The sequence below is a fragment of the Clupea harengus genome, chromosome 8 (genome assembly GCF_900700415.2).
Source record: "Clupea harengus chromosome 8, Ch_v2.0.2, whole genome shotgun sequence".
In the NCBI taxonomy this organism is placed as follows: domain Eukaryota; kingdom Metazoa; phylum Chordata; class Actinopteri; order Clupeiformes; family Clupeidae; genus Clupea; species Clupea harengus.
This window is the reverse complement of record NC_045159.1, coordinates 15,078,052-15,104,445: the sequence shown is the minus strand read 5'-3', so window position 1 is coordinate 15,104,445 and position 26,394 is coordinate 15,078,052. Positions and strand designations below refer to the sequence as shown.

The 26,394-nt window shown below is 44.6% G+C and overlaps 1 protein-coding gene across 1 annotated transcript; it reads left to right on the top strand.

Moving 5' to 3' along the window:
- The first annotated feature begins 17,519 nt into the window (after positions 1-17,519).
- Positions 17,520-25,167, top strand: kl (klotho). The gene is made up of 5 exons (XM_031572041.2): positions 17,520-18,371; positions 18,659-19,166; positions 19,254-19,522; positions 21,928-23,041; positions 24,002-25,167. Exons 1-5 carry the CDS (start codon positions 17,646-17,648, stop codon positions 24,325-24,327), a joined length of 2,943 nt encoding a protein of 980 aa, XP_031427901.1. The 5' UTR covers positions 17,520-17,645; the 3' UTR covers positions 24,328-25,167.
- The last annotated feature ends 1,227 nt before the right edge of the window (positions 25,168-26,394 follow it).

The following is a 26,394-nucleotide window of genomic DNA, read 5'->3' as shown; positions in this document are numbered from 1 at the left end:
GGGTATAGTACCAGGCCAGACTACGGTGAGATGGGGCAGTCAGTGAGTCAGTAAGGTTGTAGTGTATGTGTGCATGCTAGGGCAGTAGATGGAATGTTGTATCTCAGCAGGTACGGAGCGATGATCATTGCGCAAGACGAGCAGTAGGGAGCAAGGTTTCCACGCGATCTCTCTCTCTCCGAATCTCCCATGAAATCCGTGGGCGGTGCTCTTATAGTAGCAGACCCAGGTGTTCCCAATAACGAATGAGCTGGCCACACCTGCGGGGCATCTGTAATACAAAGACACTGACAAAGACAAGTAGCTCTCCCAGCAACCATAGAGGCGGGGTCGTCACACCCCCCCCCCATAAGAACGGGGTCCTAACAGGAACCCCGACCAACAATAGACCCCCTCCAAAACCAACATACCACCTGCACTCCCCCTCCACCAGGATCCGGCTAGTATCCTGCATACAGAAGAGGAGATTAATACAACACAGGTCATCACATCACAGGAGCACGGGACAATGCATCCGCTACCACATTGTCTGACCCCTTGATGTGGCGTATGTCTAAGCAGTAAGACTGTAACATCAACGACCACCTAATCAACCGCTGATTAGGACATCTTAGGGAGTTCAGGAATGTAAGGGGGTTGTGGTCAGTGAAGACCTCCACCGGTACTCCGGAACCCACATACACATCAAAGTGACCCAACGCCCAAACCAAAGCCAACAACTCCTTTTCGATCACGGAGTAGTTCAGCTGATGTCTGTTAAATTTCTTAGAGAAAAAACTTACAGGCCTATCCAGCCCCTCCTTGTCAGACTGCATCAGTACGGCCCCTGTTCCCACGTGACTGGCGTCCACCTGTAACTTGAACGGCTTCTCCACACAGGGAGCGGCCAGCACTGGGGCGCTACACAACAGGGCCTTCACATTCTGGAAGGCCTGTTGACAAACAGGAGACCACACGTATTCGACCTTTCCCCTTAACAAGTCAGTGAGGGAAGCGGCAACAGACGAAAAGTTCCTGCAGAAACTGCGGTAGTATCCTACCATCCCCAGAAAACGCATCAGCTCTTTTTTTGTGGTTGGCACCGGAAACTGTTCTACCACCAGCACCTTGGCCTGCACTGGCCGCACATGGCCCTGGCCGACAACATGGCCCAGGTACGTCACGGTAGCACGGGCAAACTCGCACTTCGCCAGGTTCACCGTCAGTCTTGCAGAAGCCAACCGTTCAAATAGGGTTTGAATGCGTTGTACATGACTATCCCAGTTGCTACTGTAGACAACCACGTCATCTAAGTACACCGCGCACCCTGCCAGGTCACCCACCACCCTATTCATCAACCGTTGGAACGTTGCTGGCGCATTCCGCAAACCGAAAGGCATCACTTTATAGGAATACAGGCCAGATGGGGTGATAAAGGCAGAAATCTCCTGCGCTCTCCTAGTCAGTGGTACCTGCCAGTAACCTTTAAGCAGATCAAACTTACTAACAAATTTCGCCGATCCAACCTGGTCAATGCAATCATCCATCCGCGGCAGCGGAAATGCGTCCGGTTTGGTGACACTGTTAACTTTACGGAAGTCCGAGCAAAATCTAAGGGTGTTATCTGACTTAGGGACCAGTAAACAGGGGGATGCCCAACTAGAAAAGGACGGTTCGGCAATACCATTTTCCAGCATATACTTGATCTCAGCATCTAAGTATCGGCGCTTATCCTCAGACACCCGGTAGAAGCGCTGTCTAATTGGTTTTGCCTCCCCCACCTCTATGTCATGCTCCACAAGGTGAGTTTGTGAGGGGGTATCACCAAATAGGCCCGGAAACCTGCCAATTAACTCAGCCAACTCCACCCGTTTCGACTGTTGCAGATGACCTAACAGGGTATCCAAATTGGCAAGCGTTTCCGTGTTCTTCAGCCGCCCATACAGCAAGGCTTGATCAAAAGTGACAGACTCTTCCCTCTCCGTCACGGCCACTGACTGAGGGGGAGAAGCCACTACCGTGTTTGCAAGAGCGACAGGTTGGACACCCTCTGAGCGAGGTCCGTTGGCCAGACCTGGCTCCACCACACGAGAGTAGTATGGCTTCAGCAGGTTGACATGGCAAAGCTGCGACTTCTTCCTCCGTTCAGGAGTGGAAATTATATAGTTCACCTCTGAGGTCTGCTTCACCACTGTGTGAGGACCTGTAAACTTAGCCTGAAAGGGTGACCCCACCATTGGCAACAGACTCATCACCTGGTCGCCAGGGCTAAATTGGCGCCGCTCAGCGTGTTTGTTATACCCTCGCTTCATTTTTTCTTGCGCGGTAGCCAAATTCTTCCTTGCCAATTCGCCTGCAACATACAGCCTATGCCTAAATCCATTTACATAGTCTAGGAGGTTTTTCGGAGGAGCACTGGCCTCCACCCCATCCCTTAAAACCGCTAGTGGACCACGTACCGAATGTGCAAAAACCAACTCATTTGGGCTGAACCCCGTGCTCTCCTGTGTCACCTCCCTGGCTGCTAACATTAACCACGGCAACCCTTCCTCCCAATCCCTGTCCAACTCTGTGCAGAAGGCGCGGAGTAGTGACTTAAGTGTCTAATGGAAACGCTCCAGTGCCCCCTGGCTTTGTGCATGGTAGGCTGACAACTGGGAGTGTTTCACCCGGAGTTGTTTTAACACCTGTGCAAACATATGGGAGGAAAAGTTGGACCCCTGATCACTTTGAACAACCCTGGGAATGCCAAAGATCGAAATGAAATGGGAGAGTGCCTTAACTACCGACCTGGTTGTTATCGAACGCAGGGGGTACGCAGCGGGGTACCTGGTGGCCTGACACATGACAGTCAGGAGATAGCTGGCGCCGGACCTAGAAGGAGGCAGAGGTCCAACACAGTCAATAATTATGTGTTCAAATGGCTCCCCGATGGCAGAGATCGGGTGCAATGGGGCCGGCTTAATAACCTGGTTTGGTTTGCCCGTTATTTGACAGGTATGACACGTCCTGATGTAGTCGGACACATCCTTTTTCAGCCGAGGCCAAAAGAAGTACCGCAAGATACGGTCATATGTCTTCCTGACCCCCATATGCCCTGACTGATCATGAGCCATCTGCAAAACCATTTTCCGAAATTTAGCTGGGGCTACAATTTGGACGATGGCGTTCCCTACTCCAAACTCACCACAAGGCACCCACCTTCTCACCAACAGACCATTATCCAGGCAATAGCCATGTGCCTGATCCTTCACCTCTGCAACAGGGATCACAGTCTCCAACAGCCCCTTAATGGAGGGATCCGACTGCTGCTCCGTTACTAACTCGGCATGGGAGAGCGACAAGGGAAAATCAGCCAAGTGTACAAGTGGTTCTTCCATCACATTCACTCTATCAGGTTCCCTAACAACCCGAGCCCCAGCCCGGGTCACTGCACATGCTGCAAACACCTCCGGGAAGTCCCGCTCACTCTCATCGGTTTCACTATTAACCACAGGAACTGGATTAACAACTGGGTGTGGAGGAACCTCGGGCCAGACGTGCCCCCCAGCTAATCCATTCCCAAGGATGATATGGACTCCTTCCACTGGCAACGCCGGGCGCACCGCGATGCACACTTCCCCCTGCACCAACTCCGAAAACAGATGCAGTCTGTGCACTGGAGCAGACAAAACGGACAATCCCATACCCCGAACTAAGGTGGCATCGCCAGTATCAGACTCCTCTGAAAAAGGTAGCACGGACGCGAGGACAAATGAGCCTAATGCCCCTGTATCTCTTAAGATTTTAACAGGCACCCTCTCCCCGTCTTTTCCCAAGGAAACAAACCCAGCTGATATGAAAGGCAAATAAGCCTCATTACAAATAACTCGACTTCCCACTGGTACAGCTAATGCAGCAGGCTTTACATTCATTTGTTGGTCTCTGTTTTTCAGAGCATAACAATCCGCTTTTAAATGCCCCTTTTTACGACAGAAGTGACATACTCTCTCTGGGTCCCGCCAATCTGCCACATTCACTTCGGGCCTGACTGAACGATCAGAAAAGAATCCACGCCCGACAGCGCCCTCCCTAGGCCCACTACGGACATTCACCCAGTCACGGCGGTGTGTCAAAACATACTGATCTGCTAAGGCGGCTGCATCCCCAACTGTTTTCACCTGTTGCTCCGCTATGTATGTGGCAATACGAGAGGGAACTGAGTCTTTAAACTGTTCCAGCAGAATTAGATCGCATAATTCCTCAAAGTCTCCTACACCAGAAGCTGTACGCCAACGATTAAAAGTAATCACCAGCTCTCGTGCAAACTCCAGGTAGGACTGCTTGTCCTCTTTCCTACCCTCCCTGAACCGCTGACGATAGGCCTCCGGCACCATCTCATAGACCTTAAGCACCGCCTCCTTCACCGATTTATAATTCACACTATCCGTCACCGACAACGCTGAATATGCCTCCTGCGCCTTCCCGGTCAGTACGCACTGTAACATAACCGTGCGATCCGCACCAGGCCAACCCCTAGCATCGGCCACTCTTTCAAATAATGAAAAAAAAGTCTCAGGGTCCTTTTCATTAAACTTTGGAACAAGCTTCAAGTTCCCCACCAGATCAAAATGCGGCACCCGGCTAAGTGCAGAAACCCTCTCTCCACCTAACGCTTGGACAGCTTCCATGCTCAGCCTACCATCGCTGAGCAAACTCATCTTGTCCCGCTCCAAGCTGATTCTAGCCTGTTCTGCCTCGCACTTCATTTTATCGTGCGCCATTTGCAACAATAGCAACTCCTTTTGTTGCTCAAAAGAAAACTTTGTACTACCAGTAGCATCCCCCACAACGCTTCCTGGTTTACCCGGCAACACTTTCCGCTCCTGCAAGTTCGCCCTCAATATCGCTCTTACCGTATCTTTCAGCCTCTTATCACTGATCACTATCTCATAATGGTCTGCAATTTTTAACAGCTGGTCTTTAGTGCAATCCTCTAAAAACAACTCCGATGGAGTCTTAAAAAATCCTCAATCTGAGACATTTTTCAGTAGTGGACGCGCTGGCTGTAACCTGTAAAAGAAGAGCGTCCCCTCTATCTGCCTAACCCAAATATTTAGCTACCTAACTCACCTGGTCTTCATGTGGTTACTCGCGGCGGGTAATTACGCACTCAATACCGCTGGTAAAGGGAAGCGACCAGTCACTGGCAACAACCCGATCACCACGGCGATGCTCCCGAGACAACCGCTCCAGCCGCTTTCACCCCAACACTACTAAAAAAACAAACCAGCGAAACTCAAAGAATCAACGCTGCTGTGCCTAACAGGGAACAAATAGCTTCAGCTCAACCACAATTACCCCAGCACGTCCACTTACCTTCCCTTGTCCAGTAGTTTTTTTTTCCAAATTCCGAATTCAAAACAGGACGAGCCCCCAATTTGTCATGCCCGGCTCACAGGCATGCCAAATAAAAGAGTCACACAGGATTTAACGCCAAACAGTATGCTTTTATTTAGCGACTAGGGTATAGTACCAGGCCAGACTACGGTGAGATGGGGCAGTCAGTGAGTCAGTAAGGTTGTAGTGTATGTGTGCATGCTAGGGCAGTAGATGGAATGTTGTATCTCAGCAGGTACGGAGCGATGATCATTGCGCAAGACGAGCAGTAGGGAGCAAGGTTTCCACGCGATCTCTCTCTCTCCGAATCTCCCATGAAATCCGTGGGCGGTGCTCTTATAGTAGCAGACCCAGGTGTTCCCAATAACGAATGAGCTGGCCACACCTGCGGGGCATCTGTAATACAAAGACACTGACAAAGACAAGTAGCTCTCCCAGCAACCATAGAGGCGGGGTCGTCACAGGACACATCTGCTCTTTGAGCTTTAACTATGTCTGCAGGAATTGCCTTATCCAATGCACTGTCAAGCTCAGGGTGTGGATCAGTTTCTACGTGCTTAGTACCCTTAAACTTCTCACTTCTCTTCTGGCTCCTTGTCTTGCGTTTTAAGTCACCAAACGGTAACATGTCCCATGACCTGTCCCCGTCTTGTGTTTTAGTCTGTGAGCAGGTGACTGCCATGTTGCAACTCTGCTCCTGGTCTACAAGTGTTGCTAGCCCTGGAATATCCTTCCCCAAGACTACCGGGTATGGCAGCTTCTCTGCCACTGCCACTGTGACCAAATACGACACATTCTTCACCTCCAGGTACACCTCTGCAGTAGGGTAGGATACCTCATCCCCATATACACAACGGATAAGCACCTCCCCATTAGCAAGTGTGTTACGTTTGGCTACCAGGTCTGCTCTTACAATGGTTTGGCTACTCCCAGTGTCCACCAGCGCCTGAGCCTGTTTCCCATCCACCCGGACTTCTATTAGGGACTCCCATTGATCTAGTCTGGCTCCCCCCTTACTAGTCTTTGGGATAAATGCAACCTGTGCATCCTTGCGCTTTCTGTGGGGACAATTGATTTTCATATGCCCTGCCTGACCACAGTAATAGCACACAATTTCCTCTGTACTAGCACTGACAGTTCTAGGGCTTTTGCTACTATAACCACCATCCCGACCACCCTCAGGCTTACCTGGCCATGCTGCGTGGCTCTCTTTCACCCAGGCCATCTGGTAAGGTCTTAACCCTCGGCGTGCAGAAATGAATGATTCTGCTAGCACCACTGCCTCCTTTGCAGACTTGGGGTTATGTTCATTTATCCAGAGCCTTACATCGCTGTTCACCATCCTCAGGAACTGCTCCAGGATCAGCATGTCACCGATCTCCTCCTTTGTATGGGCCTGTGGACAAACCCATTATTCATACAGCTCCCGCAGTCTGGTGAAGAGTTCTTTGCATGACTCATTCGGTAATATCTGTGTGGATCGAAATCGCTGCCGGTAGGTCTCTGGATGGATTTCGAATTTCTCCAGGATCACCTCCTTAATTTTGTCATAGTCCATTGCATCAGTGAAGTCCATTGCGATATACGCCGCTCTTGCTTCGCCAGAAAGTAGTGGCACCAGATTAAGTGCCCACTCTGACTTTGGACACCGACTTGCTGTTGCGATGCGTTCAAATGTCAATAGGAAATGCTCTATATCCTCATCCTCAGTGTACTTCTGCATTTTGGGGCCTTTCCACGCAGTGAATTGTACTGGTATCATTACAGGCACATCCGGTGTCGGCGCTTGGACCCCTATCATTGCGGCTTGGGTTGCTGCTGCTGAGACTGGAGCTGCTGCTGCGCCTGGAACCGCTGTTGTTCCTGCTGTGCCTGGGGACCACCGTCGGGACTGCTGCCGCTGAGCCTTGGCCTCCTGCTGCCCACCACGGGTCTGTCTGGGCTCCACCCGTCCCAGCTCGTAATGGACTTGTTGCCGTTGACACTGGAGCTGATGTTGACGTCCCATGTAACCCCTCCAACAGCCTGACTTTGCCCTGGCCCTTCCCAAGCTCCCATCTCTCCTGCCGCACTTCCTCTTGGAGAACATTGAAGTGATGCACCATACCTTTCCACCTCTGGTCTTGGCGGGCTTGTTCCTGCTTGGTGCGCTCCTCCTGTTTCTCCTGGGTAGTCATTAGTCTCTGGAACATTTTGTGGAGTTCTTGCATTGAATTTTCCATAGCTGACTGGGAACAGTCATCCTCTTCCGGGTTTTGCTGCTTTTTCCTTGGCATTGTTGCTTCTCATCCGCCACCTTTCAGTCTGACCTGAGCACGCTAGTAGTTTCGCTGCCACCAAATGTAAAGGAGTGTGCCCGAGCGGTTGGTTGGTCAGACTTCAGGGATGGATGACAGGCACAACAGTACAAAAAAAGGTTTTCTTTAATTTTCTTCCAGTAATTCCAGTAGGTTAAAACTGACAATACAAACAAACAACCAAAACACTGAATGTAAAATAAAACAAACACTGGGACAATGCCCAAGCTAGCTATTCTCCTTGGTTTGACGCAACCATCCACTTAGGTCTGCTCACGTCAGCAACCTCTCTCGAACTGAGCTGTGCGGCACGTATTTAAACAGGTGGCCGTTACCATTAACACGCATCAATCAATTAACCGTTGCACACAGTATTATCTCCTTACATGCATACCGACATAACCCAGTACATATATACGTGCATGTTATCGTACTAACTTTGCCATTACACACTTTACCAAGAAGTTATTTAAACACACTAGAAACACCCCTGCCTCAAGGAGCGCATCCCTAGCGGCGCGCGTAACAAACACAGATAATCATCCCCGTTTGCATCCCCGTTTGCTTCCCACGTTCCCGGAAGACACAGGCAACCGGTAAGTACGCAGCTAAACATCTCGTCTAATTGATCATTGCACACAGAGACCCCATGCAGGGTTAAATCACCCATAGCATTATACCTACGCACACCACACAGTATAATCACATAACACAACGTTCATATTTCTGTCCATCAGAACGTCTTGTACAATCCGTGATCAGGAACCCACCGCTTTACGTTACAGTCGCCATGCGCTCTGTCACACCTATGCTTACTGATATAGTGCAAGGACCAAAATAGAAGGTTTAATATACTGTCTGAATATTATAGAGGCAGAATAGTTGTAGGATAAGTACAAATTACAAACACACTTTACCAAGTCCATCTTGAAGTCTCACAAGAAAGAAATATCTGTCAGAGTCTGATGGAGGCTTAAGGCTTTGGAAAAGGTCTCTGTCGTGTGGAAACACAAGATAGCGACTTTGGAGGGATGTGGTCAGGTACTTGTTGTATGTTCTGAGAAATTGTCTAGATATAAATTTTAAACTCACACATGGATTTGCCCTGTTCTGTCACTCCACCAATGCATGCAGGCAGATTACCTTTCACACTGGACAGGCTTTGTTCCACACTCCGCACACTTATTCTACAGCGAAAGCAGTCACAACTGGGATGGACTCTGACCACTTTCCTTCTCAATTCACATCCAGCTGTGACCCAGACAGCCTAAGAGGGGGGACATGAGCAAATGGAACCCTACAGGGTTATGTGACTGAGACATACATCCATAACTGAGAAAATACAGAGGCCCAGTTTCACACACCAAGAGATTACGGCCTATGTCTTCATATTGTTTTCTTTTTTTTCAGAAGCATGAATCATGAATTTGAACAGAGGAGGAGGAGAGAGAACGAGTAGCTGCAGTTTTGCAAGACCCATCCTTATCCACCACATTCAGATGGTTCAGTGGCCTTTCACCAATGACACATTGTCAAACTTGAGCAATACTGCACTTCTGCATTTTACTTTTTCACTCTTCTGGAAGAAAAGAAGGCTACAAGAAAGACTACAATCAACTCTTTAAAGTCCACACTTTAACCCTGCTATTCTGTTGGGTCAAATTAGACCTGTGTAAAGTTTTTTTTTTTATTATTGTTATATAGAGCTGAGGACCATAGGACCCTGGGACAGCACATATGTAGGCCCAGCAGAGGATGTACTTCCTGCGCCAGCTCAGGAAGTACAACCTGCCTCAGGAGCTGCTGATCCAGTTTTACACTGCAGTCATTGAGTCTGTTCTCTGAACATCCATCACTGTCTGGTTTGGTTCGGCCACTAAACTGGACAGGAACAGATTACAACGGACAGTCAGGTCTGCAGAAAGGATTATTGGTGCTGACCTGCCCACCATCCAGGACCTGTACACATCCAGAGCCGTCACTCTAATGAACAGTTGACAGATTATTATATTTTATTATTATATTATATTTATTTATTATCCTAAACTGTCGCATGCATATTTTTCAGTTTAAGTACATTGAGAGCAATTAAACCAAGAAAAAATTCCTTGTATGTGGAAATGTACTTGGCCAATAAACATGATTCTGATTCTGATGTAGAACTGGGGAACACAGGACCCTGGGAAGATAGGAATGACCTGGCCTGTGTCTACTGGACTGGAAATATCTTTATATACAGATGTGAACATCATCAAGTACTTTCTCTGCAATGACAAATTTGAACCACGCGTTGCTGAATTCAAACATAATTTGCAATAAATGTATAAACTCCGGTATGGTATCTTTACATGAAGACCAATCACAAAAATATGATTATGTTTTTTTTGGATATCTATTTCCCCTCTTAGGCGATTTAGCAACTGCCCCTGAATATGTTTTTTATATGCCACTGGCTTTGGTGTGCTATTACTTCAGTAATCAACATCAGAATACTTGTACGTGTTATAATAAATATTGCACCAACATATGCCAGTGTTACAGTCAATGCTGCATCAGTATATACCAGTGTTAGTGTGCCAGTGTCACTACTATAGTACACGCATGCATAAGGCACTTCTCATGCACACTCCTCCACTGTCGCTTCACCTCCCATCTTGCAATTGTTACAAACATGCATTTAACATTACTGCAACCCGTTTTCCACTGAACGATGATAACATCTTTTAAGATGACTCTGTCATGACTAAGTGATAACGTCTCTTTAGATGACTCTGATGTGTGTATTTGGATCCTTTAAAAAAAACAGAAGATGTGCGTTTATCCACACTTTGGCCGTACTAGGAGACTGAGTAACAAAAAGTTCTCCAGATTTTGCTCTCCTCTGTTCAACAAAATGTCTGGGACGCAAGGAGGTCTAGGGGAGGTCCAGGATGTAACGCCGGAAATCCAAACTATGTGCGAGTATCACGAGGGTCCATGACATGGGGGTGCAGACAGAGAGGCCAGTGCCAAATCCTTTCCTAATGACTAAGATACATTTGTGTGTACTACCGCTACACTTGAATAAAACAACATATAGAACTGATAGATTTACTTTTTTCTCTAGTTTTTTGTTTTTTAGTTAAAAGCCTCATATTCACAGTATTACTACACTCTCTGCTTATGCATGTGTGTGTTTAAATGAGGTCAAATCATGTGTGTACAGTCGTGGTTATGTTTAATGGCTGTGTTGTGTATGGTTGTTTGCTATGCCATTAGCATGTGAACTGCAGAGTCAGTTATAGCACTTAAATCAGCAACGATTAAACACTTTGGACAAAAGCATCTGCTAAATACTTAAACTTTAACTTTAAGTTAAAAGCACCAACATCAGAGGGCTGTGTTGGATCGTAAGCTAGTGCCTCACTCTCATCTTGTGTCACTCTCTCTCTCACACACACTGCCCCGCCGTATCTCTCTTTGCTACATCTGCAGGTGAAAGCCGCTGTTGAAGAGAATGTAAGAAAGAAGTATGACGTCTACACTGCCAAGAAGTACAAGAACCAAAAAGTGGCAGGGACAAATTACTTCATCAAGGTATCATACTTCTGTGTGTGTGTGAGTGTGTACATGCAGATATCATATGCATGCAGGTGTGTGTGTGTGTGTGTGCGTGTGTGTCTGTGTCTGTTCAGTGAACTCATTAGTAATTCGATAACTGTTGCCATTCTTGTCTGTAGATGTAATTTATCGCCAAACTTTTTGTCTTTTCACTTCCTCTCCTTCACTTCTCTCCCTCTGTTTCTCCGCCTTTCTCTCTCCTCTCTGTCCTCTTCACGGGTCCCTCTCTGTCCTCGTCTCTCCACGGGTCCCTCTCTGTCCTTGTCTCTTCACGGGTCCCTCTCTGTCCTTGTCTCTCCTCTCTGTCCTTGTCTCTCCTCTCTGTCCTTGTCTCTCCATCTCCTCAGGTTCATGTTGGAGGAGACGACTACATCCACATCCGTTTGTTTGAGATGCTTCAAGGCAACAAGAGGGAGCTGCACAGTATCCACACCTCCAAAACTGAATCTGATGAGATTGTTTACTTTTAGAACACACACACACACATACTGTACAAATGAAAATGTTTCTCAAAAAAAAATAAAGATGCTGAAATGTGAAAAAAAAAATATCATCATTTAGGTCTTTATTTGTAACATTCTGCCATTTCTTTGTTTTGAACTCTGAGGTCATCCAGTCATTTTATACAAATGTTAAAAAAAATTTAAGTGAAGAGATACAGGAAGCGAGCTGGGAGAGAGATTGGGAATTGGATGGGAAATTGACCGCAAGTCGGACTCGAACCCGGGTCCCCGTGGGCGCTCAGGCCCATCCATGGTACGGGGCTGGTGCTTGCGCCTCAGCTCCCCCATTTTATGCACATTTTTATAACTATTCTGTCACTGAAAGATACTTAAGGGTTAAATCGGTACAATACATCTGATGCTTTGAGGGAATGAGTATGACCTTAATTTACAGGGTGGTGAATAATTGTTTGGTTTAATGTCAAATGTGTCAAAGATGCACCGACTCATTGGCTAAACCCTACCCAATGTCCTAGATGAGGGGTGCACAATCACTTCTGCATCACTACTATAGTGATGTTAAACCCTAGCCAATGTCCTACAGATGAGGGGTGCACAATCACTTCTGCATCACTACTATAGTGATGTTTTAAACTGAAAGTTAACTGTTTTGAATAGATTATCTAAATGTCTGGAAAGTTGGACAGAGTGTTGCTGGTGGTGGACATTGACTGAGTCAGGTATCCATGAATTTCGGAAGAAGAAGTCATTGAATGTATTTTGTATCTAAGCAATGAAAAAGTATCCACAGTTTAGTTCACATAGTCTACTGATATGCTGAATGTGTTAAGTGTTTTGAAAAAGTGTACATGGTATTGAAACAAGTGTGAAAATGATTGGAAAAAACTCTGATTATTGGAAAATGTATTAGTCTTTTTCATAAAAAAATCATATTTCAGTGCACCTGTCACATCCCTTGGATAATTATAGTTCCACCCATTTAACACTAGAGGGCGGACTCATCTAACGATGGCCACAAGATGCTTCCAGAATAGAGTGTGAGTGCAACCAGGACAACAGAATCCAAGAGAGGCTCTACCAGGCTTAATCAATCAACTGCATCTGCAGATCATTTTGATTTCTGATCACAGGCCACAAAACCCTGTAGCTACAGGATTTTAAAGAGGTATAGCACAACTAGATGTAATAGAGCTAGAAGCAGCTGAAACTAATGTATCTAGATGTAACTAGATGGAAGATTTCTCTCTCTCTCCCTCTCTCTCTCTCTTGCTCACTCACTCAGTTAAACACACAGACACACACACACACTGACACACACACACACACACACACACACACACACACACACACACACACACACACACACACACACACACACACACACACACACACACACACACAGAGTGTAGGATGGCCAGAAAATACATCTCTTGAAAGTCAGCAAATATTTCTTCCTTTCTCTAACTCTCCTGATGGAAACTAGCTTGATACAAGTTCACATTCTTACAGACCGAACTCTTATCTGTCAGGGGTGGCAGGAATAATACTTTGTTACAGTACTTGATTATTTTTGGGGCATATCACTGCTTTTGTATTTCTGTCAACTTTCACTTTTACTCCACTTTTTACTCCACTAAAATGTAAATCTTTACTCTGACAGAGTTCTCCTAAGGATCTTCATTACTTTACAACAAGGTAAAATCAGAAGAAATTTGGTTTACACTTTACTTTAGGGAACAAATGTTAGCCATTAACACATAACAAATTAGTGTCTGTATAAGTGCCCAATAAAGTCTGCATTAAGCACCATTAATAATTTATTAGGCCAGTATTCACGAATTTCTAATTCTCAATGAGTAGGCCATTTATTCCTGGTACATCCTTAAGAACCAATAAGTTGGTCTTAACCTATGCTTACTGATATATAGCAAGGATCAAAATAGAAGGTTTATAGCTTTTTAATATAGTAGCCCATACCTCAACATTTCCTCCAGGCGTATACCTGTGGATAATTTAATTATGCCATTGTATGGATATGTTCATTCTACTCTATATATCCTACGTATTTCTGTAAGACTTTCCTCGTGACATTCGACCGTGCTTTCAGAGGTTACTGTGCTACGTGTCGGAATAAACTGGTTCTTTCGCTAAGCTGTCTTCCCAAGATTTTTGCTCTGAACAAGCTAACTTGAACCAAGGAACCAACTTTGGCGTTTTATCAAAGATTCGCCAAGAACAGCATACTCTTTCACATGCATAGGTCCAAACCCTTATTATGCTCTGCTCTGTCTGTATACAATATTCACAGTATTATGTAGGTCTCTTCACAAGTCTTACTATATGTCACACAGAACACTCCTGCTTTGTTGTAATTGAACTAGAGACAAAAGGACACCCAAGCTCAACCTTGTTTTTCTGCTAGCAGAAAGTCACCCCAACCAAAGACACAACACAAACACATAAAGGTTTTTCTTGGTGTTGTGTTAGTAAAATTGTGCGTGTTGAATGGAGTGTAGTTGCCCGAGTCTACGGGGTAATAAACCTCTCCCCTGATCGCAACGCAAAAGAGCCAGGCTTGTTCATCTGGATTGACTAGTTTGCCAACAGTCGAACAGCGCACTGCCCCAAGTGGCTTTCTCTGTCGGACGAGTCAGGCTCACTGGGTCAGGATGCTCTGGCTCACGACTGGACACATTTGTTCATTCTTTGTGTACATGTATATATATATTATTCTTTTTCAATACCGTTTTTAGTTCCTAGTTTCACTCCCTCCTTGCTTATTCTCTCACTTTATGCAGTGGTCATATTACGCACTGCTATGTGGTACATTTAGTTTTGTAAACCTAATGGTAGCCTCTGATGTAGCTCTAAAGGTTGGATACAGAGAACACAGAATGTACCATCACTACCACTACCACTTAATTATGGATTACCTAGTTATAAGGTCAGAAGAGTAAATATATATTAGGAGAGAGTCCAGTTCAACCCTCTTGTTGGTTAGGTTCTTCTCTTCCTGCTTCAAATATTTATCCCATCTGAGGACATTACAGACAGTACATAGGAAAGACAAAGGCTAACACTTCCTCCTCAGATAAGGCTGATACCCCCAGTTTAGCAGTAGCTGATTTGAAAGATTTTAGTTAAAAATAACTGAAAACTCTACATCCTTGTAACTAATGCCTTATGTATAACATACAGTCGATTTTTTTTTTAAGAAAAGCAAAAAATATCAGAGATTGTAGTTTTTTCACTTTTACATTCTAATTCTAAATTATAACGTTTAATTCTATTGGTACAAAACCTGGGGCCCCACAGTATGATTATGGCTGGCTGGCGTGTGTGCAGTGCACACGGTGTGATTTGACATGGAAGTAAAGCTCTTGGCTGCTGCACCAGGTTGCCAGGGCAGGAGGTGAGTGGTGCAAGTTATAAAAGGTGAGATTGATCATTCTCTGTGCATCCTGCTGCCCTGGACTTCTCAACACAAACACAGGACACGAGAATGAAGACTAACCAAACACATGAAACCAGTTTCTCCTCTCTGCCCCAATATTGATGGCTGACCAAAGAAGAATGCATTGATAGAGTATGTACTTAAAGCACTATAAAAAATGTTAACACAATGGGAGACCTAACAATGTTTATATTTATTTTTAAATACAGAAAAGTGGTCAGATATTAATTCTCTGTATTTGGCAAATCAAATCTGCACTGTAAGTGCTCATTGTTACTCATTCAGAACAACATAGCTTTTTATAAATTGCCTAAGCCATTGTTTTTCTACAGTTTGCTTTGGGTCATTACCTTGTCAGAACAAGGACAAGGGCAAGTATGATATTGACAGCAGGTCAGGTGGTCTGTTAACATGTACTGTATGTTTTTCCTCTGCCCATGGGGCCATGGTAGGTGGGAGAGCCTCAGAACAAAACTCATCTGCTGATGACCTTAAGACCTACACATGGCTAACATGGCTAAAGTCTCTTCACTAAGGCCTCGGCGTGCTTCAGCTGGGCAGGAAGCTCATATTTACCTCCCTGTTGGTCCGTTCTCTGCGTACTATTCCCTGGCACAGTATCTCCACGGCATTCCCCGAAGGACAGATGGAAGATTACAGCCTGGTTACAGAGATTTATCATATATGCATTGCAGCCGTGCCTCCTTGTTTCCTAGGTAATGATATGATAATACCTATGATATACAGCCAGTCTAAAACAGCAACGTTCAACAGCGACATTGGCTGGTTATCACTGGTGTGTCCGATTTAAAAGAACTAATAAATGAGAAATGTGACCATGAAATACTACATGTTTGTTTGAGTATGGAAAAACCCCTATGCTTGACTGACTCAGAACAATGAGGCACAGTCACTACACTGCCTAGGGTGACCAACCGCACAGGTAGGCAAGACCACATCTCTAGGACTAGGTAAGCAGACTATGCAAAATAAAATAAAGTAAATGTTAAAATTATAATTCAAAATGAGATGTTAGAATGAAAAAAAACAAGACACTTTCACATCAACAGCCATTCAAAGCAGGCATTAAAGATAAAATCTCTCCTCTGAAGCCACCTGTTGTTCTGTGGGGGGGATTTGCAAAATAGTACAAGTTCACCAAATCACCCCACCCCAGTGTCAACAGCACAGCCTCTAACATACTTGATAGATATTATAACGTCCATCCAGTCACCTATTCCTTGCAAATCAGCAAGGCAGGTCAGGACGCTGTCTGAAAAGAATCACATAAGCTAAACAGAGATACAGAACAAAGACAAGTACATAGTCTCCTGCTGTCACCATTATGATCAGTCACAAATACATTAGATCAGGCTCACACATTGGGCAGATGAAACATAATTGATGACAACCTATAATGTCTATAGTGTTTAAATTATGTTGATCTGGCAGAGGAAGATTGTATCACTGATATTTATGCCAGTAACCCCTTATAAGACAGATGGAGTGTTGCAAAAGGCCCATAAGGCTGCCTGTGAGAAAACAAATAACACCTGCCCCAGGAACATTGTGTTACCTTAGGCAATTACTTGTTGGAGGGAACACTGAAGCAAAGACCACAGACAGTGATACGATTTTCTTCTATCATGCAAAGACAATGGCTGGCAAGACGATTCTGTTTGGATGTGAAATTATTATTTTTGAGCCGTTATTCACTCTGCAGTTTTGATGCTTTATATATAAATAGCTTTTCTCCAGTCAAACACTGAAATAAAACTATAATTCAAATAATGAAACAGCTGAATGTTTATTTCCATGTAGCCAATACATGTAATACACTGTAACAACTTGTCATTAATTTAATACATAAGAGAGGGTGATGTGAGGTGACCTGGCATATGATTAGCTGTACAGGTTAAATGGATTATTCATCTACAGTCAAAACCGGTTAATAATAGATTGCATCAAGAAGAGAAGTGTTAAAACCTTTGACATTTTTACACTCTTGTGTGCTGTGGGATGTCAAGATTGTATAGGTTACAAAAATCACCTCCTTGTTTCAGGTTTTCAGTGGACCGTCTCAGCTACTGTTACAGCTACCGTTTACTCTGATTAGGTTCTACAATCGAAATGAGAATTTTATAAGGATAATTCACTCCTATAATTTATAAAGAATACTGTTGCTACTCGGAATTGTATAAGGATTATTCACATAGATTCCTAAAACAGATGACATTTTATGGAAATTGTTATTATCGTATCCTGATATCGTCCTGTCCGTTTTACGCGTCAAGTGCTCTGGTAATAATTGATAGATTTCCTAAGACTATAAAAGAGGGCTCGTGTGGGGCAGCCGGGTTATATGACAGCCAGAAGAGTGTGGAAATGATTAATAAGGAGAATGATACCATCCGCCACATTTGCTTTTATTTCAGTGCATTACGAAATTACTGGACACCAAGCTAATACGCAATGAAAAACATCGGAGTTCTGTTTGCGCTTCTTATTTTTTGCGAAATAAAATGCGCAGTGGCCAGTCCAGGAGACGGGCTCCACACCTGGAAGAGATTCAACCAACTCTCAAACCCCGGTGACAAAGCGTTTTTGTACGATACTTTTCCAGAACATTTCATGTGGTCTGTTGGCACTGCCGCCTACCAGATCGAAGGAGCTCATGACAAGGACGGCAAAGGGCTGTCCATTTGGGACACCTTCAACCGCGGCGGCACTCGGATAGTGAAGGGAGATGTGGGAAGCGACAGTTATCACAACATACCTGGCGATATCCATGCTTTAAAACTTCTTGGTGTAAATCACTATCGCTTTTCTATCTCTTGGTCGCGCATTTTCCCAAATGGAAGTGTGAGCAGCTACAATGAAAAAGGAGCAAACTACTACAAAAAGCTGATAAACAGGTTAAAAGAAATTAAAGTGCAGCCTGTAGTCACTCTCTACCACTGGGATTTGCCCGACAACCTACAGAGTCGCTATGGCGGATGGGGTAATCCTATTCTCGTTGATTTATTCAAAGAGTATGCAGACTTTTGTTTCAAAACATACGGAGATGATGTGAAATACTGGATCACAATCGACAACCCATTTGTGATCGCCTGGCATGGCTATGGCACAGGAAAGGTGGCGCCAGGAATAAAAACCGACTCAGACTTGCCATACAGAGTGGGGCACAATCTCCTTAAGGTAAGAACATGTCAACACACACAGCAAATAAAATGTATCCTACTAAATTTAAGTCTACTTATTGAGGGAATCTACTGGTTAAAATGCTCGAATTATTATAAGGTATTATTATTAATAAGTATTAGTATAAGTATTTGGAAGAGGAAACTGTATTAGTTCACCTGAAAATGTGCTTAAATCTGGCGTCATTATCTCCTGGCTGTGTCTGACGAGAATCATTTTACTCATCTCTTTGTAGTGGAATGTGGTCATCCATGTTGTTTCTGTTCATAACTGTTTTCTCTTAGGCCCATGCAGCAGCTTGGCACACATATGACAAACATTACCGGGCCAAACAAGGTGGAAAGGTCTCAATGGCCCTGGCCTCCCACTGGGTACAGCCCATCAGAGCCCGGCACGAGAACCAGCGGGCTTGCCAGTGCTCTCTGGACTTTGTGCTTGGGTGGTTTGCGCGACCCCTCTTTGTGGATGGTGACTATCCGCCGTGCATGAAGCACAAACTGTCTCACAGACTCCCCGTCTTCACAGAGATGGAGAGGCTTCACATCAGCGGCACGGCGGATTTCTTCGCCCTGTCTCACAGCCCCTCGCTTAGTTTTCAGCTCAACACAAGTTTTCTGTTCGGGCAGGATGAAGAGCTGGACCTGCGGAGGCTGATGTACTGGATCCACGCTGAATACAACAACCCGCCTATTTTTGTGGTGGAAAGTGGATGGTTTGTGCAGACCACCACCAAAACCAAGGATGCTACATGCATCACTTATCTGAAGAGATTCATAATTGACACATTGAAATGTGAGAGCTGTTATGTTCAAATATATAGTATATGTAAGATAACGTTACCAAATGCAATCTAATGTTTAACTTCTGTTTTATACCTAGCTATCAGGTATGACAATGTGACTGTGATTGGCTACACGGCCTGGTCTTTGGTGGATGGGTTCGAATGGCACCGGGAGTACACAATCCGGCGTGGGCTGTACTACGTTGACTTCAACACCCCTGACCTAAGGAGGGAACCCAAGACGTCTGCAACCTTCTACAGCAAACTCATAGAAAAGAATGGCTTCCCACTGCTGCCGGAGCACCAGCCTGTCCAGGGGGTCTTCCCCTGCAACTTCGCCTGGGGTGTAGCAGCCAACTCCATACAGGTACACAGTGGAAAAATACAGTGTGAAATTAAAGGTGCAGCCCTTGATCCTGGAGAAAGGCAGAGGAACGTTAGGGAAACTTTGCTGAATTCAACAAAAAGAAAACTAGATTAAAGCAAAGGACTGCACATTTAACTGTAATAGACATTTCATCTAACACCAATAATATTCCATGTGACCCCAGCCAAGCACGGACGGATTAAGAAACCACGGGCCCCCTGGGCCTGGACATGTTAAAGCCCCCCCCCTTCGCGAAAATAATAATTGTGCGCTCGCAAAACACGCACGCACACACAAACACCATTAGGCGTACATATATATTTTACCAACAATGTTTTGGATTTAACGGTTGAATTAGATACTTTGACTATTGTATTGGGAAAGTAAACAGGTCAAAGTTTAACATCCGTAACATCCACCTTCGGAGCACTGCCCTGCTATTGTTTCTGACATTACTTGTGACAGGGCAACAGCCGAGTGATTCTTTTCCAAATTGAAACTGATTAAGACCTACCTGAGCAGCATGGGGCAGGAGAGGATGAATGGGCTGACTATCCTGTCCATTGAAAGAACAAATCATGCATTACCACTTTTATGTTTGAAAGGCGTCGTTCGGCAAGTGTACTGTGCCTCTAACTCAGTCAGCTTGTAGGTCTTGACGTTCAGATTCTGCTCCTAAACTAGATATATCGTATCGTCTCGTCACATGATCAAATAGAGACTTGACATTGGCGAACAAGATACATATTGCCCAGCAATCATCATTGCATATCTGTATATGACAAAAATAACAAATTAAATAAGAAATGATTTAATTGAATCGGCTTTTTAATAGTTTCTATAGTGTATGTACGTAAGGCATATAATTGTGTTATAGATTGCTACTGACGATTTCCCCCCAAAAATTATGAAAACCATGAAAAAAGACAGGTTTGCCATTTTGAGGGAATATATAACATAAGGGATCTTAAAAAGTAAAAAAAAAAATCATCCTTGGTCACTGTCGCATTAAACTAGCGACACTTTGACATCCATATGTTCTGAAAAATGTTGAAAGCAGGGTCTGCTTTGCCTACGAACCTTCCGCGCTGGCTGCATCGTCTATAGTTACGCCCTTGGCGCACATTTTCTAACACAGCACAGATACACTCAATTAAAGCCATTAGCAAATGAACAAAATATACCTTTTTCAACCACAAATAAGAGATACATAACAGCGAGTTCACGCAGAGGCTCTGGCTTACGGGCCCCCTGAGCTCGTTAATCCATCCCTGCAGCCAAGTATTATAAAATGGCTGTACTCAAAACAGGGTTAAAATTCAAACTAAAATGTGTAAGCGCATTTAACTTTGAGGTGTAATTACACTCTTCTGTGTTATTCAATTACTCTTCTAAACACACTGCTTGAAACTGGGCCCTGGACTTGTCTGCTAACACTGGCTGGAGGGCCAACATTGGAGCAGATATGGCTAGTAAAAGCTTGTGTTGATGGTGCACCGGCCCATAGATGTGGATTGGTCACTGTATGCCCAATGGGCAGTGCACCACTGACATACTGTAGACCTGTTACTGTTGAGACAATATGGGGTGAGTAAGTCTTCTTAGAAAGGCAACTTGACAAAATATTAACTCCTACATCCGTCTTCACTGAACTCTTGGACTACAGTTTAAAGTTGATTTCTAATAGAACAGGGCCTGAGGCACAGCTACAGTATTTGCTAGCATTTTACCGTATCCATTGAACAGCATCCCCATGATGGTGATTCCAAGCACATTATCATTATGTTAAGTAAATAAATGTCAGGATTTATAATGAGCCATATAATAATGACTGTTTTGGATTTATAATGAGCCATTGATTAATGACTGTTTTGGATTTATAATGAGCCATATAATAATGACTGTTTTGGATTTATAATGAGCCATTGATTAATGACTGTTTTGGATTTATAATGAGCCATATAATAATGACTGTTTTGGATTCATAATGAGCCATGTAATAATTACTGTTTTGCAGTGTCACACCCCAAACAACTAGGTGCTTCGAGTCCCCCAAATGAGTTGAATGTTTGTCATGGTAGATGAGGCCTAATTTGTAACCTTTACAAACTCATCTGTCCTACTTAGCCTTGCAGATATGCTCCGTCAGTGCGACTACTCTTGTGTGCACATCAAAGTGCAATTACTATAGCCCAGAGTGCACAAGCACGGACTCCCACTGTCAGCCAGTGGCTACTCTAAAGGTCATTTGCTTTTTTTTTTGCCCTGGTTGCATCATATCAGGTTTGTAGTAAGAGTTCCTTCACCTTACTAAAATGAGCCTAAAGCAGCACATGAGTTTGAGTGTGTGAGTTCACGTGAGCCATATAAGGGAACCTATCCTCTCTTCTATGTGTGTGCTTCAGATTGAGACCACCCCCACCCAGTTCGCCGACCCTAGCGTATACATCTGGAACATCTCAGGGAACGGCGAGCTGCAGCGCCTGGAGGGCGTCCAGGCCCCGCCCGTCCGCCGGGTCCGCCACTGCCTCGACTACGCCACCATCCGCCAGCAGGTGTCCGACGTGCAGCGCCTGCGCGTCTCCCACTTCCACTTCTCCCTCAACTGGTCGTCCATTACGCCCACTGGCAACGTGGAGGAGGCCAACGCCACGCTGCTGGGCTACTACCTCTGCTTCGTCGGCGAGCTCAGCCGCGCCAACATCACCCCGGTGGTCACCCTGTGGCACCACACCGTCGGGCGCTCCAGCATCCCTGCGCCCCTCGAGGGCGGCTGGCAGAACAAAGAGACCGTGTGGGTGTTCGCCGACTACGCCAGGCTCTGCTTCCAGTGGCTCGGCGCTCACGTGAAGATGTGGATCACCTTGGCCGAGCCCAACGAGGAGACTCTGGGCTACGTGGCGGGGCACCACCTGCTGCTCGCCCACGGCATGGCCTGGCGCGTGTACGACCGCGAGTTCCGGCCCACGCACGGCGGCAAGGTGTCCCTGGTGCTGCACATGGACTGGGTGGAGCCGGCCGTCTCGTTCAGCCGGCAGGACGTGGAGCCCGTCAACCGCGTCTTGGCCTTCCGCATCGGCTGGTTCGCCGAGCCCATCTTCGGCAGCGGCGACTACCCGGCGCTGATGAGGAGCTGGCTGCAGCATCGCAACTCCTTGGACTTGTTCAACTACCAGCTGCCCACCTTCAGCGAGGAGGAGCGGCAGCTGGTGAAGGGGACCTACGACTTCTTCGCCATCAATCACTACACCACGGTCACGGTGCTGGACAGCACGGAGAACAAGTACACCTACACCAAGTTGCTGGAGGTGCAGTTTGTGTACGACGCCACCTGGATTAAGGCCCAAGATGCCTGGGTGGTGCCCTTTGGCCTGCGCAAAGCTCTGAACTGGGTTCATTCCCATTATAAGGACGTGCCCATCTACGTCATGGCTAATGGTGTGAAAGAGGACCCCACCCAATTCAAAGATAACATGCGAGTTTACTATTTGTACAACTACATCAATGAGGCTTTAAAAGGTAAGTCACACATATCACCATGAAAACAACAGCACTTCAGCACTTCACTTGCACAATACAATTGCATAAATACATCATGGCACATATACATAAATCGTAATTAATCACAACATTCAGTGTCCAATGTGTGTGTCAGTGAGGTGTATCAGTGTCATATTACCACCATCAGTAATTGTCATGACAGTTCTCAAAATGTTTATTGCTATGGCAGCTTGTTTGCAGGTGACATAAGCATCAAAAATGAAATTCAAATCATAGGACAGCTACCATCATGACTGAACGACAGGACACGTAGTCTGCCATAACATATTTATGACATGCTTATGATGGAGGCTTATGATGGAGGCGTCCTAGAAAGTCTTAAGAAAGCAATTCCCTTCATAGCCAATGTCATCAGCGGGGGGTGAATAAACAAAAAAAACTGCCTGGTCATTATGGAGGTACAGCAGAAATAGCTTTGTTTATGAGAAGTGTTGGTTATAAATGTGATGAGTATCGCCTTTGTGGAGCTCCCTCCCCCACCCAAGCGCTTGACCCTGGGCTCAGACACACAAACGACCACGCAAAACTGCTTAATCATTGACAGGAAAGCAGACACAGCTCGCTGAGTGAGGCTGCCAGTATGCCAGTATCATTCTGGACTCCCATGTGATAACACAAATACATGTGAAGCATATGCCCAAGTATACACACAGTCTACACACACACATACACATACAATATATAAATATTGTAAAAAGTTGTACAAGGACATTCATTTTGCACCAATACACACATTCATAAATCTTCGTCCTGATATGACATGTGCATATTTGTTGTGCAAATGTATCTCTGGTTTGGTTTTAAAGCAATCTTGCTGACATTACAGTAATACTTGGGACATCCTCCTACTAGTCACAACATAAAACATGTTAATAATTTCTCCTCAAACCGTTTATTCTCCCTTTTTCACTTGCACAGCTCATATACTGGACGGAGTGAACCTTCAGGGCTACTTCGCGTACGGCCTGAACGACCTTCTTGATCCCGGCTTTGGTATGTACGGGTATGTGCAGGATGAAGTCTTCGAGAAAGCTTCTCTGAGCCACTACCGCAACATCATAGACCACAATGGGTTCCCTGCCCCAGAGTCGCCTCCTCAGCAGTGCCCTCGGCCTGCCAAGCCCTGCAGCGGCTGCCACATCTTAGCCAAGCACTCTGTGGTCGGCTTCCTGTCGTTGCTGGGCTCTGCACTGGTTATTACAATGGGCCTTACTCTGTACTACGCGACCAGAAAGCACAGTTAGACACCTCCTCCTTCTCTTTGTCTGTGCTGTTTGTGATGCTGGTAGAGCTGACGGTGATGGTGAGTCACACATTGGATGTAAAGTGGCTAGGCTTGTAGCGGAATGGAGAATGAGTGTACATCGGCGAAAATAATATATTCGGATATAATCCCCAACATTTTGATTAGTGCCATTAATTTAATTAAATATTTTTTTCTCAGTAACTGTAACGGATTAGAATTGCATTTATTTAGAAATATAATTATGTAACTCCGTCACATGTCAGTAGATACTCCCCACCCCTGGTGTTAGAATATATCAGATACTGTCCAATGATTATACAGGGAACAAGAATATGCCAATCCATGAGATTTAGGAGGTGTTTTATGGAGCCAAATTTAAAATCTGCTGCAAAGATATTCAGTACTGTGGCCAGGATAATTGTCAACATATATTGCTGCAAATGCATTCAATATTGTGGGCAAGATGCGGATTATACCATTATCCCCATAATGCTCCATCATAGAGTGCAGTCCCTTTACTTTAAGCAGTCCACCCTTACAATTAGTGGGAACTTCTTAACAAAGGTCATCTTAAATTGTTTCCAAATCTTTTTGCTCTGTGAAAATCACTGGTGTATTTTTGGTGGAAACAATATTGTGTATCCCTTTAAGGAGCCCCATGTCTTATTTATGTTATTCCTTTTTTAAATATGTGTTTTATCCATGATAATCATAAATATTTTGTATTGTAATTTATTCAAGATGGTTTCATGTTTATTGATTATTATAATGTGTGGTTCGTGAAAGCATCTTACTCTGCATTGTAACAATCTGAAATAAAGAAGTCATTGTGTCCACATTCTGATGTTTAGTTATTTAGCACCAACATGTAACACACACATTATTATATATTTTGTACACAATAAAGGAATAAGTTACAGTCATCAACGAATGCTAACACTTCCAAGCATCTTTAATGAAATAGAATATAGTGCATCACAGTGACACCTGCAGACTCTATGTCCTCCTTTACCATTGATCCTTTACCCTCCTTTACCATTGATCAACGTTTTAACGCCAATCAAACTGTTGCCCCTTTTCTGCCCGATAATTTGATAAACACCTGAATGATCTTGTCCCATGGGGGTGGCTCTTTTCCGATAACCTCAGATGCTTTTTAAAAACTAGATCTGAACTTCTCAGACGTCTGCTCCACAGAAATGCACATGGCTCACCCATCTCCCTACATGGCATGGCTCTGAGTTCACCTACATTGCTGGGTCCAGAGGGCAGTTCTCACTCTGTGACATTATGAATAAACACGCAAAGAACAACTCACCCAATGACCTCCCAGACAGTTGGGTATGAGCTGGAAATATACAGGAACATCCCTATCAAAGACATTAACTGTTTTTGCACCTCTTTTTTTGCATCCACAAGTCAGTGTTTGTCACTGTACTACATAACCTGTAAGGTTATGAAATGCAATTGCATTATACAATTTATAAGAGATGACTGTGTGTGATATTTGTTGGAAATTCAACGTGAAATGTGTGTGAGCTGTATAAAATGGATGATCAGTGTAACTGTAACTGCACAAGAATATCCAATCAAAGTGTTTATTGGTTTTTCATGTGAGAAACACACAATATACACCTCACATTTAACATCACATTCACATTCTACACTATACTATAAATACACAATTGAAATAAATAAATTAAAATAAAATAGAAAAAAGGGGGTGTTAGTTAAGATTGAATAATACTTGAAAATAGTTAATTATGGAGCACTAGTCAGTTGAAATTGAATAAAATGTAGGAAGTGAGACCAAACCTGGTAGAATTTACCCCTACCATCATTCAATCTTGCAATAAGATCTTCAAAGGAGGCTGTACGTCATCATCATCATTGTTTATTCAGGGAGAAATTGACTGAGCACAGGGCTCTTTTGCAGCAATGCCCTGATTGAGGCCACATAGTACAGAAGAACAATACATAAACAAACCACAACAAAACGAAACAGACAAAATAATTTTTTTTTAAAAACACACCAAACAACTCAGAAATTAAGCATAAAAAATAA

Excerpts from the sequence above, each read along its gene's own strand:
- kl (XM_031572041.2), top strand. The coding sequence starts at position 17,646 with ATGAAAAACATCGGAGTTCTGTTTGCGCTTCTTATTTTTTGCGAAATA. Across the intron at positions 19,523-21,927 it reads TAGCAGCCAACTCCATACAG|ATTGAGACCACCCCCACCCA; the intron begins GTACACAGTGGA and ends TGTGTGCTTCAG. Across the intron at positions 23,042-24,001 it reads CATCAATGAGGCTTTAAAAG|CTCATATACTGGACGGAGTG; the intron begins GTAAGTCACACA and ends TCACTTGCACAG.